This window comes from Candoia aspera, chromosome 1, assembly GCF_035149785.1.
Source record: "Candoia aspera isolate rCanAsp1 chromosome 1, rCanAsp1.hap2, whole genome shotgun sequence".
NCBI lineage: Eukaryota > Metazoa > Chordata > Lepidosauria > Squamata > Boidae > Candoia > Candoia aspera.
This window is the reverse complement of record NC_086153.1, coordinates 338,053,276-338,068,779: the sequence shown is the minus strand read 5'-3', so window position 1 is coordinate 338,068,779 and position 15,504 is coordinate 338,053,276. Positions and strand designations below refer to the sequence as shown.

Genomic DNA, 15,504 nt, shown 5'->3' with positions numbered 1-15,504 from the left:
CCCTCCATGGAAGCAATAGGATTAAAAATGGTATTTCATAGGAGTTTCAATAGTGCCTTCGTTCTTTCTATAGAAACAGGGAACAGTATATAATATATGTATTATCTTGCAATAATCCGCTGTTGCCGATTAATTACGAAGTCTGTCGTGTATCAAAGTTACTATGTTTTAGTATTCCCGTTACAGCTAGACCGGTGTTTTTCGACCTTGGCAACTTTAAGACGCGTGGACTTCAACTCCCAGAATTCCCCAGCCAGCCTGCTGAAGTCCACGCGTCTTAAAGTTGCCGAGGTCGAAAAACACCGGTCTAGATCACTGGTTTGATACTCAAATCAGGTCTGTTCCTCGCCTGTTTTTAATTAAAACCCATGAAAATGAATAAATATTTTATTAAAAAGCACAAAATAAATGATTTCATTTTTATTAACCAAACCAAACAAGCAAACAAAAAATTTAAATGCTTTCGTGGGCCCTAAGCACTGGGCCTGTCGTGCCTAATGGATAAGTTGGTCCTGCCACCAGTTGGTTGGTTCGATGGCCTCGCTTGGATCTAGTGGAAGATCCTGGAGTGGAAAGATACCTTCTCCAAGCTGGTGCCCCTCCTGAGGTATGAGTCCTCCCATTCCCAGCCTTCCCAGGCAGCAAGGCCTTCTGGGAGTTGTAGTCCCATAGCATCTGCAGGGGACCAGGAGTAAATGAAGATTACAGGTAGTCCTCAACTTACAACCACAATTGGAACTTCCATTGCTAAGTGATGCAGTCGTTAAGTGAGTTGCACTCGATTTTACGACCTTTTTGTCATGGTTGTTAAGTGAATCACATGGCCATTACTGAATCACGCAGTTCCCCACTGATTTTCCTTGATGGGAGTGGGCTAGGAAGGTTGCAAATGGTGATTGGGTGAGCCCGGGATGTTGCAACCGTTGTAAATACATGCCGGTTGTCAAGTGCCCAAGTTTTGATCACGTAAGTGTGGGGACACTGCCAACAGTCGTAAGTGTGAGGAACGGTCGTAAGTCACTTTTTTCAGCGCCGTCACAACTTTGAATAATCATTAATCAAATGGTCAGAAGTCCAGGACTACCTGTAATGTCAAAAGGGGACGGGCCTATTGGACGCTGAGGAATGACAGCCCCCAGCATCCTTTGTTGTTGGTGCAGCTGCCTGGGGATGATGGGAGTTGTAGTCCATCCACATCTGCACATGCAGAAACCCATCCCTCCTGTCTCATTACATACTGTGGCCAGCTCCTTGGCAGGACGCGGCGGGGAGGCACTGCTGGAGGACGCCATGGAAGTGGGGCTGTGGTGCCCCAAATCTTTCCTATGCAAAGTGGCTTTATCGACCCCATTTTCTCGGGAGGAGAAGGACTGAACGCTGTGGGGGGAAGAAGGATCCTGGGGTGGGGGGAAGAGGGAAAAAAAGAGAAAAAGAACAAGCCTTCCTTTATGTCACCTTTGACGAATGGCTCTTGAATATGAGTAAAATTATTTTGGGGTGGGCTTAAATCTTCCTCATCTCCCTGTTTTCTCCCCCCCCCAATGTTTCATTATTTATCCCAGTGTTTTTCAAACTAGGCTGCTTGACGACGTGTGGACTTCAACTCCCAGAATCCCCCAGCCTGCAGGCTGGGCTGGGGAATTCTGGGACTTGAAGTCCACACTTCGTAAAGTGGCCTAGTTTGAAAAACACCGATTTATCTTGATTCACTGCATTTGCATCCCGCCTCTTCTCTGAGGCCTCCAAGTGGCAGACACAGGGCGCTCGCCTTATGCCCGCCACAACAACCCTGCGAGGTAGGTTAGGCTGAGATGGAATGAACGGCTCCAAAATCACCCACCGAGCCCCCAGGTTTGTTGATCCCTTTCAGCCTAACTCACCCCACAGGGTCGCTGCTGTGGGGCAAAGGGGGAGGAGGAAAGCTGTTATGTCCTACAGGGTATAAAGGAAGGATATGAATCCAGTCAATAAATGAACATATTTCAGGCAGCGGAGGAGGAGTTTGGCAACAACCTTTAAGCCAGTGTTTCTCAAACTTGGCCACTTTAAGACATGTGGACTTCAACTCCCAGAATTCCCCTGCCAGAATTCTGGGGGTTGAAGTCCACATGTCTTAAAGTGGCCAAGTTTGAGAAACACTGCATTAAGCCATGCGTTGTTGCTTCAGTATGACCCCACTCCCTTCCACCTCCCCCCAATTTCACTGCTACCACCCCCAAAAGACCCCCACCCAGCTCTGCAAACCATCAAGGCAACCCAAAGCATTTTTAGAACATCTGCCCCCCACCAAGCATGTTTGCTAAATCGTACAAACCTCATCAACCACCAGGTTGTCCTCGCTCTTCTCCCCATCACTCCCCTGAAAAAAAAAATGGGGGGGAAAAAGAGATTTATTTCTCAGTGGCCTCTCTAAGGCTGCAGTGCAAACCAACGAGGGAACATTCACTTCATCAGAGCAGAAGCCAGGTTTAAGGGAGCAGCCTGCAGGAAAAGCTTCATATCTTCCTTTTCTTTTTCTTTGCTCTATTCTTACCCTTTCCTTCTTTCCTATTTCTCTTTTTCTCTGATTCTCTTTTTCTCTCTCTCTTTCCTTTTTATCTCCCTATGTTTTGTGGCTTGGATTAGTTTTTTTCCACATAACTGTAAGGCTTCATAAAATTGTTTTTAAAAAAAAAGGGACAGCTTCACAAACATGTCCCTTCCCAAAGGTCCAGAAGTGACAGGAAGACTAATTTGCTTAAGGAAAACCTGTTCTCGTATTTCACGGGGAAAAAAAGGGGGGTAGCCCACTGGCAAGTGCTTAAGCACCCCAGAATAGACAGAGCCAAGATTGGGGCTGCTAAGTGAACCCCCCCTGTTCACGGAACAAGAAGGGTGTCTTAAGCCTCGCCAAGCCCTCTTTCCGTTCTTAGAAAAGTAGGTTCTGAGTTAGTTCCAATGTTCTCCACTTCAAAGAACTAACAACGGTGCCTTGCGCCTGGCTTAAGAGGCATCAGTTTCGTCTCTTTGAAGGCAGATCCCATAAAAAATGGCCCCACTTCTCCAACCTTTGGCAGTTCTCAGAGGCCCCCCATCCCCCAAACAGGGAGTTTCTCCTCCTTGCAAACCTGCAAGCTGAAACGCAAAATAAAACTGCGCGGCCTGGCTGCGCCACACTGAAGCCGGAGAACGTCCAATCAATAAAGCCCCATAATCTTATTTTGCTTCTGCTGTTTCCTCCTCATCCTCTGGAGGTTGAGAAAGCACAGAAGCTACGATACACCACTTTCATCGGAGCGACCGGTTTTCCAAGGGAGGGAAAAACATCCAGAAGGCCTCCGCCACAGAGTTCAGCCCTGCTCCTTCATCCACGACCCCCAGATTTGTGTGGCAGAGAAGCAGCCCGGTTTCACCCAACTCTTCTTCCAAAACGGGCCTGCCACGAAAAACAGAGCCACTCACATAATCCGTGTTATACTCCTTTTCTGATTTCCTTTTTTTACCACTGTTCAAGTAGTCCGAAATGGCCCGCATCCTTTCTCCATTCGATAGCACTAAAGAGCTCTGAGGAAGAGAAACCCAAAGAAACGTAAGCATTCGGGCTGTTCCTAATGGCGGCAGAAGGGAAGATAAATTTAATAAATCATGAAGGCAAAGCAAAGCGAGGCAGTTGCAGAAAAGATGAACGGAGGCCGCACTGAATAGACACATCGTTTGCAAGGGGGACAGACCTGCTCCGTGTTACAGATAGTCCTCGCTCAACGACCACAATTGGGACTGGAATTTCAGTCATTAAGCAATGCGGTCGTTAAGCGAATCGACTCACTTTTACGACCTTTTTTGCAGCCATTGTTAAGTGAATCACATGGTCATTAAGCAAATCACATGGTTCCCCACTGATTTTGCTTGCTGGAAAGTTGAAAATGGCAATCACATGACTGCAGGATGCTGTGATGGTTGTAAATGCAAACTGGTTGCCAAATGCCCAAACTGCGATCATGTGACTGTGGGGAATCTGTGATGGTCGTAAGTGCAAGGACCAGTCATTAAGTTGGGTTTCTCAGCGCCACCTTAAGTCTGAACTGTCGCTAAGCAAATGGTCGTTAATCAAGGACTGTCTGTATTCCATGCTGCTGCAGCCACATGCTAAGCATGGAGTCTCAAATACCGCCACGGGAAACAGAGTATTTTGACCATTTTTCAAGAAAGGGTTATGGGAAGATTAAATGGGTGGGCTGGATTTACACCACAGGCGAAACCCTAAACCCAGAGGAATAAAACACAGCTGCTAGGCTCACAGATCATGTGGCAGGTTGGATTCAGACAACACACTTAAGCCAATGAGTGTTTTTTCCCCAAAATATACAGAATTGCCAAGTATCCATTGTCCTGTTTTAAGCCTAGTCTAACCTGCTGTGGGAGGTAGAGAATGGCTTCGGAGGGAGATGGCTTCTCCAGGCCCAGAATGGCCTTCGGGAGAGACCGGACAACCGTGTCCTGTGGCTGGCTTAGGCCTGGATAGCCAGTTGGCTATCTGAGCGGGAGGGTGGGCTTGATGATCTTTACTATCCCCTTCAACTCTACAATTCTGAGACAGGGAAGAAGCAGGTGTTCTCTGTCCCAGAATAATGTACTAGGGGAATGATTTCATTATGGCTGGATTCCTAGAACAGACTGGATGAAGCTAACTGTGGATCAGCAGGCTCAGCCCTTATTTTAGCAGTTGTGTTTTGTTAATCTACGTTTACTGCACTGAGCGAATTGCTCCACTGAGCAACAACCAGAGGCTCAAGGTACAATCCTAGACTTGCTTTCTTGGGACCAGGTGGCCTTAGGAGTGCACAGGACTGGACTGTGGATCTTAGATTTTTTTTTTTTTTTTACAATCTGTAAAAAAAAATGTAATGCTTCTCCCTCAAAAGTCACTTTTGCTTAAAGGGTAGCCTCCTGGAGATGAAAGGGATGTTTAGCAGGAAATTCACACCTAGCACATCTCAGTGTAATTTGGGCACTGTAGTTGTAACAAATCAGGGAAAGCAACTGAGGGTGAAAGAGAGAGGAAGGAAGAGAAAGACAGACAGAGAAGGTGGAAGAGGGAGGGAGGAAAGGAAGGGGGAGAGAGAGAGAGAAGGGAGAATTCGGAGGACATTCACACCCAGGGTGCAATCTGGGTGCCACTGTGACAGAATCAAAAGCAAAAGGAAGGAGTGAAAGGAAGGGGGCAGAAGGAATAAATGAAGAAGGGATGTGGATGATGGGAGAGAGAGAAGGAAGAAAACTTTAACGCAGATTCTGCGAAAGGAAAGGAAGTAAATGAATGAGGAAGGGAGAAAAAGAAAAGATGGGGAGCTTTTGCAACTGCAGCCTTAAACTGCTGGACCCTGTGAACAAACTGGTTGGAAATGAAGCCAGCTTAAAAAGTTCCTTTGAAAAGAAAAAGGTCCGTCATTTCACAGTTCCATCAATGAACTTGTAATAAAAAATAACAGGTTCATCCTTCAGTATTTCATTACTGTGAAAGTGGGTTAAAAAACAACAACTCCACAGAGCGTTCACTGCCTCCAGTGACATAAAGCGCAGCAGGCACCCTGGATAGCATGGCCACTGAGGACATACTATGGAAGATGCTGGCGCCTGAAGCCACCTCTCCTCTGCAGTGATGAAGCCAATGGACGGTTTCTCCTGGCTTAGGAGGGGAGGGGGAATGATAAACAATCTAGGACTGGCAAACATGTGCAAAAGTGTGACCACATGGGTGTGAGCAGGGGGCTGTTTCCATGCATTATGCTGACCCCACTAATGCAATTCACCTCTTTTCTAGGATTTGCAATACATCTGCACAGAGTACAGGTCATCCTCGTTTAGTGACTCCCCTTTTAGTGACCATTCACAGTTACGACAGTAACTGTGCAACCCATTTACGACCTTCCCAGGTTTGTAAAGCAAAGAAAAGCTGAAGTCAGATGGCAAGCACAGACAGTTTCACTTAGTGACAGCTTCGCTTAACAACCAAGCTGCTGGTCTCAACTGTGGTTGCTAAATGAGGATGACCTGTATTTGCACTATACATGGAAACTTCAGCTCATTCAACGGTGGCTTTTGCACAACCCGTACAGATTGTGTGAACCCAGTCCCCACATGTGATAGGCGGTGCTATATTGTTGCTTGGCAACGCTCCCTGGAGCATCACATTTTATGCCACCACATTTGGCATCAAGCAGGAAGGTGCCTTCGATCAGGCTGAAGGCCACAACACACATTTTAAAAGTTAGCATCTCTGCTGCAGAAAAGATTCTGGTTTCTCCCCCCACCCCCTAAAAAAAAAACAAACAAAAAAAAAAAAAACCTAGGCACAGAGTCTTGATTCATGGATTTTGAATGAAAAAAAAATCTGAAAAATCGACGTTTGGCAACCTAATTTCAGTAGAGTGACGGGGTGGACTGCAGAATGGGGGCTGGGATTGGGTGTGGCTTGTAGACTATGCCCTCCCACCCAGCCACATTAGGTAGGAATCCTTGAGCATAAAAGTGTGTTGTGCAAACCAAACCATCACATCAAGCCCGTATCAGGGTTGGCTTGGCTGCATCCTGTTTTGTGAACGCAGCAACTGTGTTTTGTTAAGTGCGGTTTATGATTGAGCATGTTGTAGGAAGCCATTCTACCAGGAACTATGATCCTTAGGGATCTTACGGAACCTCCACAGTTCAAGGCAGTATATACGACAACTTCCGCTCGAAAGACATGCCTTTAGACAGCGCTGGCCTTTTGCAACCTCCTCAGAGCCATTTGCCCCTAATTTTAGCCTTGCCTGCTTTCTAATCCAGGACTCTGACCAACCCAGCCTGCCACCTGGAGTTTGCAAACCAACCCCAAAACTGAACAAGAACACCCAGATCTTATTGTGCAGAGGGGAAAGAAACCTTGCAGGATCACCAGCGCTTAAAATGCTTCCCCTGAGTCCCACCACCCTTCAGCCTGCTGCACAATCAGAGAACTCACACGATTTCACGGTTTTTCCCAAGCAGAGCCCAAATCTGCTTTGCTGCTAAGCCCACCCCAGTGGTCTTCTTTATCCGTTCTTCTCTGCACTAAAGGGAGCCAGGTCTCTTAACCATCCTTTACCAGATATCTCCCAACACCTTGAAGAGGTAACCGCAAAGAGATTTAAGCTCAGCCTCTCCTTACCTGAAATCTAATTTTCTATTCTTCATCCACCACTGATTCTATTTGGATTGATAAATACACCACAATGGGGCATTGCCCCGTCCAGCCCCACCTTCTCCCTGCTTGTTCCAAAGTTAGAAGGGGAAATTCCCACCCCACCCCCCAGAAACAGAGGGAATTGATTGCCGTTTCACATCTTCCTAATCTGGCGCTCTCCCCGACTCTTCAGTTTGCAACAGCGATGCAAAAATTCTGGACAGAAGCATCATTCTCCCTGAATATGCGCATTTCCGCATGCCTGGCTGGGGGTTCAGTCTGTGGAGTGGGGCCACAGAGGGCCCCAGGGCCATGAAGGCCAGCTGGATGCGTTTGTATTAAGGGCCAAAAAAAGGCACATTTCAAATCACGAGCCCCAGGCAAGATTGTGCAAGCTTCTTGGCCGCAATTCCCCGGACGTGCCCTGTTCCAGCCCCTTTCCGAGCACCACCTCAATACATCTTCATAAAAGCTTTTGTAAAAGCCCCACTGAAGATAAACACCCTCTTTGGTTCAGAGGCTCTCTCGCAGCTGGGGGCCAGGAGGAAGCAAAAACAATTGTTGGGGAGGGTGCAGAGAAAGAAAGGGAAAAAAAGCAGAGACTTACGGGTCCGGGGTCTCTCTCTGTCGCCATGGCAACACGGAACAGCAACAAGGCAATAAGAGAGCGGTTTTAGTATCAAAACAGAAGAAGCCCCCCCCCCCGCCTGCAACTGTGCATAAAAAACAACGGTGCAAAATGTGCAAATAAAATTATCGCGGGGTTGCGCTTCTCGCCTCCCTAAATGGAGGAGGAGGGGGCTGAAGTGTGTTGGAGAGGGACGAGGCCATGACAAAAGGACGCATTTCTTCCCCCCTGCCTTGTCAAAGTTACAACACTGAGATTGTCCATATTCTGGCTCGCATTCACCTAGGGCGAGCAACAGGTGGTAGCAGGTGATTAGTGAAGAAAGGCCCTCCCATTTATCTTCTCCTTTACTGCTGAAATCAGTAAACATTTGCAACCAGCAAAGTAATAAATATCTATGTTGCAAATCCTCCCTTAATCAACTACTTAGCATGACCTAACACATTGAATGAAATGTATACATAAAGGAGCTAGTGACTCAAGCTGGGCGAACTCTTAGCCACCTGGCCAATGACTCCATATTTACACTTCCTTGACTTTTAGGAACAGTTGATTTTTTTTTCCTACTGCCCTATTTCTGAATCTTGGTTGCGACACCCAGAATTCCCACCCAATAAAGCTGATTTCGCCGGGAATGCTGAGAGCTGCAGTCTGAACGCAACTGGAAGGCAATAGATGGGCCCTTGGGCCGGACGACGAGCAAACAGACTTTGTAAGATCGGTGCATTCTTCCGAAATGATTCAAAACACCAGTATTTCCCAAACCTGGCCACTTTAAGACCAGTGGACTTCAACTCCCAGAATTCCCCAGCCAGCATGCTTTTTTTCCCAAGATCAGACAAACTCAACTAGGGGCTGTCACCTGTTGGGACAATCATTTTAAATTAGCTATTCCATGTTTCTGCACTCCTAGGGGAATATGGAATGAAAGTCCACCAATTAGACCAGTGTTTCTCAAACTTGGCCACTTCAAGACATGTGGACTTCAACTCCCAGAATTCCCCAACCAGCAAGGCTGGCAGGGGAATTCTGGGAGTTGAAGTCCACATGTCTTAAAGTAGCCAAGTTTGAGAAACACTGCTAGACCGAGTCTTTTTTTTCCTAAACAGGCAAATTTGGTCAGGCAGGAAATGCTTTTCTTTCACAGCTCAAAGACAAAACAACAGGCCAGCTGATCTTGCACAATGGTTACCCCAAAGCAACGTACCTCGGTTATCAGCATCAAGAAGGCCTCGGTCGTCCTTGGCAACCAGGTGGGCCTGTGCCCCCAATGCTCCGGACAGCGCCAGCAGCCCAGAAGCGCTGCCAAGGCTGGCCAAGCTTGCAGACTGCATGCTGGAAGGGTGAGGTGTCAACGGGATGGGTGGCGCGTGGTGGGAGAGGTGTTGAGCTTGCAGTTGGTGCTGGGGAGAGAGAAAGGAATTGAAGAGCCTCAGAGGTCAACCAACTGCTTTCTTCTTACCATTTAGGAAGAGCTAAAAGCAGATACTAAAAGCAGATAATGGTATGTGGGAATGGCCTTGGGAGACTGAGGGAAGAGATGCTGCTTAGGGAACAATCAGATAAGGGAGGGCCTAGCCTGCAGCTGCATAATGAATGGGGCAAAAGGCTCAGAAGGGACCCTCCCTAGTTTCTTGGGTGTAAAAGAGATGGCGGGAGATTGGTACTTTCAGACTTGCAAGATTCTTCCAATATAGCCTTACAATAAAGTAGAATTAGCTCCTCTGGTTGTGTTTCCTGTCTGGTCTGCCTGGGAAGGCTGAGACACCCTCACCTCTGCCTTTTCATGTGCTTGTGTTTCGATGTTTGCATTTTAATGTTCGGAGGCTTGCCGCGAGCACTAGGCTTTTATTGCTTTTGCCCTTACGACTGGTCATTTCTGCAAGCCACCCAGAGCTGCTGAGCATATACATTTCCTGAATATATTCTGCTCAGAAACCCCAACTGGTGCACCATCCAGCAGAATGTAGCACTGCTAAAGCAGTGGCACATGACTAGTTTATTTGGGGTACAATCCAAGGTGCTGGTGATCGCCTCTAAAGCACAATCTGGCTTAAGTCCAGCACCTCCAGGGAGAATCAGCCTGTCCCATTCAATCAATCTGTAATGGTTGGGTCCCAGACCAATAAAAAAATAAAAAATCGGGAGGCGGTTGTGTCAATAATCAACTGCAAGATTCCACGCGCTCAGCGAAGAAATCAACCAGCTTGCCAGATCCCAGGAGGGCCGTTGGAAAGAAAATGGGAGCATCTTTGCCTTGACGTCCAGAGGAATGACTGGGTTCTAAACAGGAATTAATTCAGTCGCTGGAATTCTTCTAACTCCATCTCGACAAATCTTGATAAAGAGAACTCGGTCAGAATCATGCTTGGAAAAGAATCACTTTGGGGTTTAGGTGGCTACTGAAGTGCCTGAGACAATCTGGATCCCTTTTTCTCAACAGATCAAGGGGGGGCGGGTCTGAGCTGAAACTGGGCTATCCAAATACAGGTCTCATCCTTATGAAATATGATGCCTTGGAAAACCCTACCACTCCCCCCACGCTCTTATCTTTCCACAGAGCAGTGGTTCTCAACCTTTTGAAGTCCGCGGCACAATACTGAATATAGAGTAGTTCTGTGGCCCGCCAGAAAATTATTAATCATATTTACATATTTTTAAACGTGTAAGACATGGTTCGAGGGGAAATTATACATTCTTTTAAAAATACAGGTAGACCTCGTTTAGTGACTGCCTCGTTTAGTGATTGTTCGCAGTTACGACAGTGATGAAAAAGTAAAGTCAGTCCTTGTATTTACAACCTTCACAGGTCTATAAAGCAAAGGAAAGCTGAAGTAGGATTGTAAGCACAGGGGCAGTTTCACTTAGCTTCGCTTAATGACTGAGTTGCCAGTCCCAACTGTGGTCGCTAAATGAGGAATACCTGTATCTGCACTGCACTGAACATATGGCTTATACAAAAAAGAAAAAGAAAAAAAAAAGGCAAAAATCTCGTGGCACACTAGAAACAACCCCAGGGCACACCTGTGTGCCACGGCACGCTGGCTGAGAAGCACTACTGTAGAGCTATGAAGACTGGACTCATTAAGGCAACGTTTGAAGGCCGAGAGCCATGGCAGGGACTGGTTTTAATGCATTGCCTTTTATTGTTGATATCATTATTGCTACATTGATTTTTATTAATGAGATATTAGCTGCTTGGAGTCTTTGGAGCTGAATGGAATGCAAATGTTAGCAAGTAGGAAAATAAATAACAAATGTGAGCACCCCCCCTTCAAATGCTGATTATCTGAGCAAGCCCAGATCCCAGAGATGTCTGCAGCGCATGGTTAAAAAAGTCAAGATGAGAGTCAGAATGGTCCCACTGAAGTCCTGCACATGTTTTAATGTGCAACACACATTAAAAAAACAAGCAGAACTTTGAATGCATTGTTGTGGCCGCCCGTTTGCCTTTTTTGATAATACCCCATTGACACCCATTCCAGAAGGGCCACAATTCAAGTGACTTTGCACATGGAAGGGATGGATAGGGTAAGAAAAAATATGCCAACACCTTGGAAAAACTTAATGGTTTTTAAACAAATTAGATCTGGATTCTAATTTGCACCTTCCAATTCCTTTTTCCTCAATGGAGGAGTAAAACCCTCTCCATGCAGGATTTTTTTTTTTTTTTTACAAAAGGCAAGTTAAAAAAAAAAAAGATGAAGCCTCAACTACATTTAACCTGCTCAAGATTTCCTCATGGTCTCCCATCCAAGTACAAATCAGAGCTGTTCTGGGGTTGGGTAGCCTTAAATCTATTCAATTCAATTCAATTCAATCTACCCTCTTCAGTGTCTTCCGAACAGCCAACATTGGCTCTGCATACCGCCTGCCTTCTTCAGTCAGAAAATAAAAATCGTGCAACGGGATCTTAAGGAGTCGCATATCCCGATCAACAGATTGTGCGCCCAAATCCTTGATAAGGGCCAAGACTTATGGGATCTGCCTGCAAAGCCAAGCCCGCTGCCCTCTTATGAGGAGGAGAGGGGCATGTTGCAAGCAAGCAGATTTAAAGGGCTGTTTCATGGGGGCTCAGAAGGGGACATCTGCCCCCTCCAAATCAGAATCCACTTCCGATATAGCTGTTCTTGCAAAAGTTCTTTTAATAAAATGTGTTTGTTGGAAAAGGGGCTAACAGACTTTGACTTTTTTTTGCTACCATAAAGTAAACTGGCTGTCTTCCTACGTCTTGGCAATTTGATAGCCATGAAGGGATGAGTTTGAGATTGTGGCCAGTTGGAGAACCTCTTCAGGCATGTCAGAATCCAGAGTGAGGCTCATCTGTCTGCCTCTTCATTGCAACAGAGGCAGTGCGGAGTATAACAGGTTGACCAAGATTCAGGAGAGGGGTTTATACACACCCGGTTGCAAGGCTGTTAAATCAAGACTCCAGCACTGGGTTAGGGCATAGTGATGTCACTTGGACAATGCTTGTCCTCTGACTTTGCATTCTCTGCAGCATCTTGATCACCAGGCTGTAGCCAGGGTACATGGAGAAGTTTAAAAAAAAAATCTGTTCAATTGCGTCCGATTCTCGGAGACTGCCTGGCCAACTCCCTGCAGTTTTCTTGGCAGGGTTTTTCAGAAGTGGTTTGCCATTGCTGTCTTCCTAGGGCTGAGAGAAAGTGACTGGCCCAAGGTCACCCAGCTGGCTTCATGCCTAGGGCAGGACTAGAACTCACAGTCTCCCAGTTTCTAGCCTGATGCCTTTAACCACCACACCAAACCGGCTCACTTGGAGAGGTAAAGCCACCTTAATTTAGGTGGATTAAATTCCCCAAGGAAGAGAATATCTGTATTAAATCTCTGTATTAGATATTTGATTAAATTAGCCAGGGTGGGAGTCAATGTCCCCTTGGGGGTGCCTGGATCCCTGCCTAAAAAATGCAGCAATAAGGCTTTTAATTAAAAAGTCTGTTAATCAGGGAGACTCGGACAGTCACAGGCCAGTCTCAAATGTTCCCTTCCTGGAAAAGTCAATGTCCTCCCATCTCCAAGTCTACCTGAACAACAGCAATTATTCTGAAGCTATTTAAATGGGTGTTTTGTCTGGGAGTCACCCAACTACCATTCTGCCCCTGGACCGTTGATCCACACCCGTCCCACAGGATTGTATCGTGTTCCGTTGCAGCTCAACATCTGTATTAAATTCCCAGGGAGGTTTTCTAGCATTTGGGGTGGGGGTGTCCTCGGTCCGTCGATCCTCCTTACAAGGATGCACAAAACACTTGGAATTCAAAACCTTTTAAAAGTCCAAACATCCAATTTCAAGCTCGAAACAGGAGCGTCCAGGTTGCAATGTTGCCAACGCTGAAAATGATCGAAATAGCTACGAACGAAATACGCAAATGCCAGGCTGATAAGGTTCAGAGTACATGCAATGCTGTACTTGGAGATCTGCATCGGCTGGCAATACCTACAGCAGTGTTTCTCAACCTCAGCAACTTTAAGACGCGTGGACTTCAACTCCCAGAATTCCCCAGCCAGCCATGCTGGCTGGGGAATTCTGGGAGTTGAAGTCCACGCGTCTTAAAGTTGCTGAGGTTGAGAAAAATTGGCCTACAAAGCACAATTTGAGCTGTTATCCTTTAAAACCTGAAGCAGCTTAGGGGAAGAATACCTTAGGGACGGATTTTCTCACTATGTCTTGTTCAGGTGTCAATCTTGCAAGCAGAGGACTTTTATCTATATGATTTATTCAGCTCATTTATACAGCCGCCCATCTCACACAAAAGACTCTGGGCCACTTACACAACATCTGCAAGGCAGCCACCAAGCTCAGAGAGCCCCAAGGACTCCACAGCTTACAAAATTAAAAGCAAACATCAACCCCCCAACATAACCACCCCCCAGTGCCCTATTTTTCCCTCCTATTCCCCTTGGTCCCCATCACCGAAGGTCCATGTTGGCATCAGGGAGTTGGCAAGGCTTGCCCCAGATGTGGCAGTTCTACACAGCTGCCCTCAAGTGACACAGAGGGAATCCCAGAAATTAACCAAGAGGAAGCAAGGCGCTGATTCAAAGTGGGGCCAGACCCCAGGCTCGCTCTCGAGACCCCAAAGGCCACCTCTGTGTTTCTCTGTGTTGGTGCGAACAGCTGCGAGGAGACTCAGCCATCCAACTCAGTTTAACAAAAAGGCGGGGATCGGAGCAGCAGGGTTTCCACGTAGCCGTTTTATCTTTGTAATATGGCACCCTAAATGGTAATTAATATTGATAGAATATTTTTTTTCTTTCTCTTTTCCATCCTCAATATTCTAAGCTATTTCAACAGTAGAACATGAATACTTTTTAAATGTATTATACAAACATCTATGTCCTAATTTCCTACTCTGGAAATTAATATTGTTATTAATTTTAATAATATGTATTACAGAATAATAAAGAAACTTCCTAATGTCCAGCACAATGTCCTAAGGTTTATAACAGCCTAATGAGAAGAAGAAAAGGAAGAGGAGGAGGAGGAAGATTAGGATTAATAGTAAGAGTAAGATTAAGAAACCATTTTTGGAAGTTACCATTTTTCTAAGTTGGGCCTGCAGTTTGGGTCAACTGTAGAGAGGAAAATCCCCTCTAGTGTGGCTGAGTTGGGGGAAATTCAAGGGAATAAGGGCTGAAAGTGGGTGGGTAGGTTTTGCCAACTGGTTTCAGTCCTCATTGCATCATGCCTTGTGATCCTGCAAAGAACAGGGGAAGGACAAACAAACCAACATATATTCCCCAGAACAGCATTTCTCAACCTTGGCAACTCTTTAAGATGTGTGGACTTCAACGCCCAGAAGAATTCTGGGAGTTGAAGTCCACATGTCTTAAAGTAGCCAAGTTTGAGAAACACTGCCCAAAAGCTGGCTGGGGCATTCTGGGAGTTGAAGTCCACACATCTTAAAGAGTTGCCAAGGTTGAGAAACACTGCACCAGAACAATCCAAGTTTGGCCATTTCTGTGTCCACCTATTTCTGAGTCCCCGGTCAAAGATTTGGACGACAGGCAAGGTTATGTTTAAGGTTGAGGTTAAGTGACGCCAGAATTAATTGTGTCCTGTTTCTGGGGGAGGGGGATTTAGGGGCTGAATTTCCACCAAAAGTCTGCCAAAGGTTAGCACTAGCCAAGCATTGCATGTTGGGCAAGGGGTCTTTTATAGACCTGGCTTTGTGAGTTTGTGGGAATGCAGCCATCCATTTACAGGGCCCAAACTTTGCTCTGGACTGGAAAATTCAGAATTGCAAATCCAGGGATCTGGTTGCCCCATTTGGAGGAGGACAGAACTGAGCTGGCAGAGGTGCAGAAGAAGATGCCAAATACTTTCCCTAGAAAAGGTCACAACCCTTGGGATTTTCCAGCTTGGAAAAAGGGTACGGAAGGTAGAGATGGCCTGCGCATATAAAATCACGCAGGATGTGGAGAAATCGGAGAGAGTTTTTCCTCCCTCTTCCCGAACACTGGGACCAGGGGCCATCCCATGAAGCAGACTGGAAGGAGATTGAGAGCAGATACAAGCAAACAGATTCCACACAGCACATCATGAACCAATGGAGTTCATGGCCACAAGACGCTGATGGGCCATTATCTTGGACAACTTTCCATCCAAGATCTCTGGTTGCTGTTGGGAGAAACAAAATGGCAGACTAAGATGGACCTTAATGCGTTTTCTCTT

At 46.3% G+C, this 15,504-nt stretch overlaps 1 protein-coding gene across 1 annotated transcript in view; it reads right to left on the bottom strand.

Annotated features, from left to right (window-relative positions):
- Nucleotides 1–15,504, bottom strand: part of LOC134487491 (transducin-like enhancer protein 1) — a 47,404-nt gene that overhangs the window by 17,945 nt on the left and 13,955 nt on the right. The window contains exons 6-10 of the mRNA XM_063289326.1: nucleotides 9,016–9,211; nucleotides 7,788–7,804; nucleotides 3,442–3,543; nucleotides 2,315–2,359; nucleotides 1,239–1,397 (exon numbers count right to left, since the gene is read on the bottom strand). Of these exons, the coding sequence (XP_063145396.1) occupies nucleotides 1,239–1,397; nucleotides 2,315–2,359; nucleotides 3,442–3,543; nucleotides 7,788–7,804; nucleotides 9,016–9,211 (519 nt within the window). The remainder of the gene's footprint in view (nucleotides 1–1,238; nucleotides 1,398–2,314; nucleotides 2,360–3,441; nucleotides 3,544–7,787; nucleotides 7,805–9,015; nucleotides 9,212–15,504) is intronic.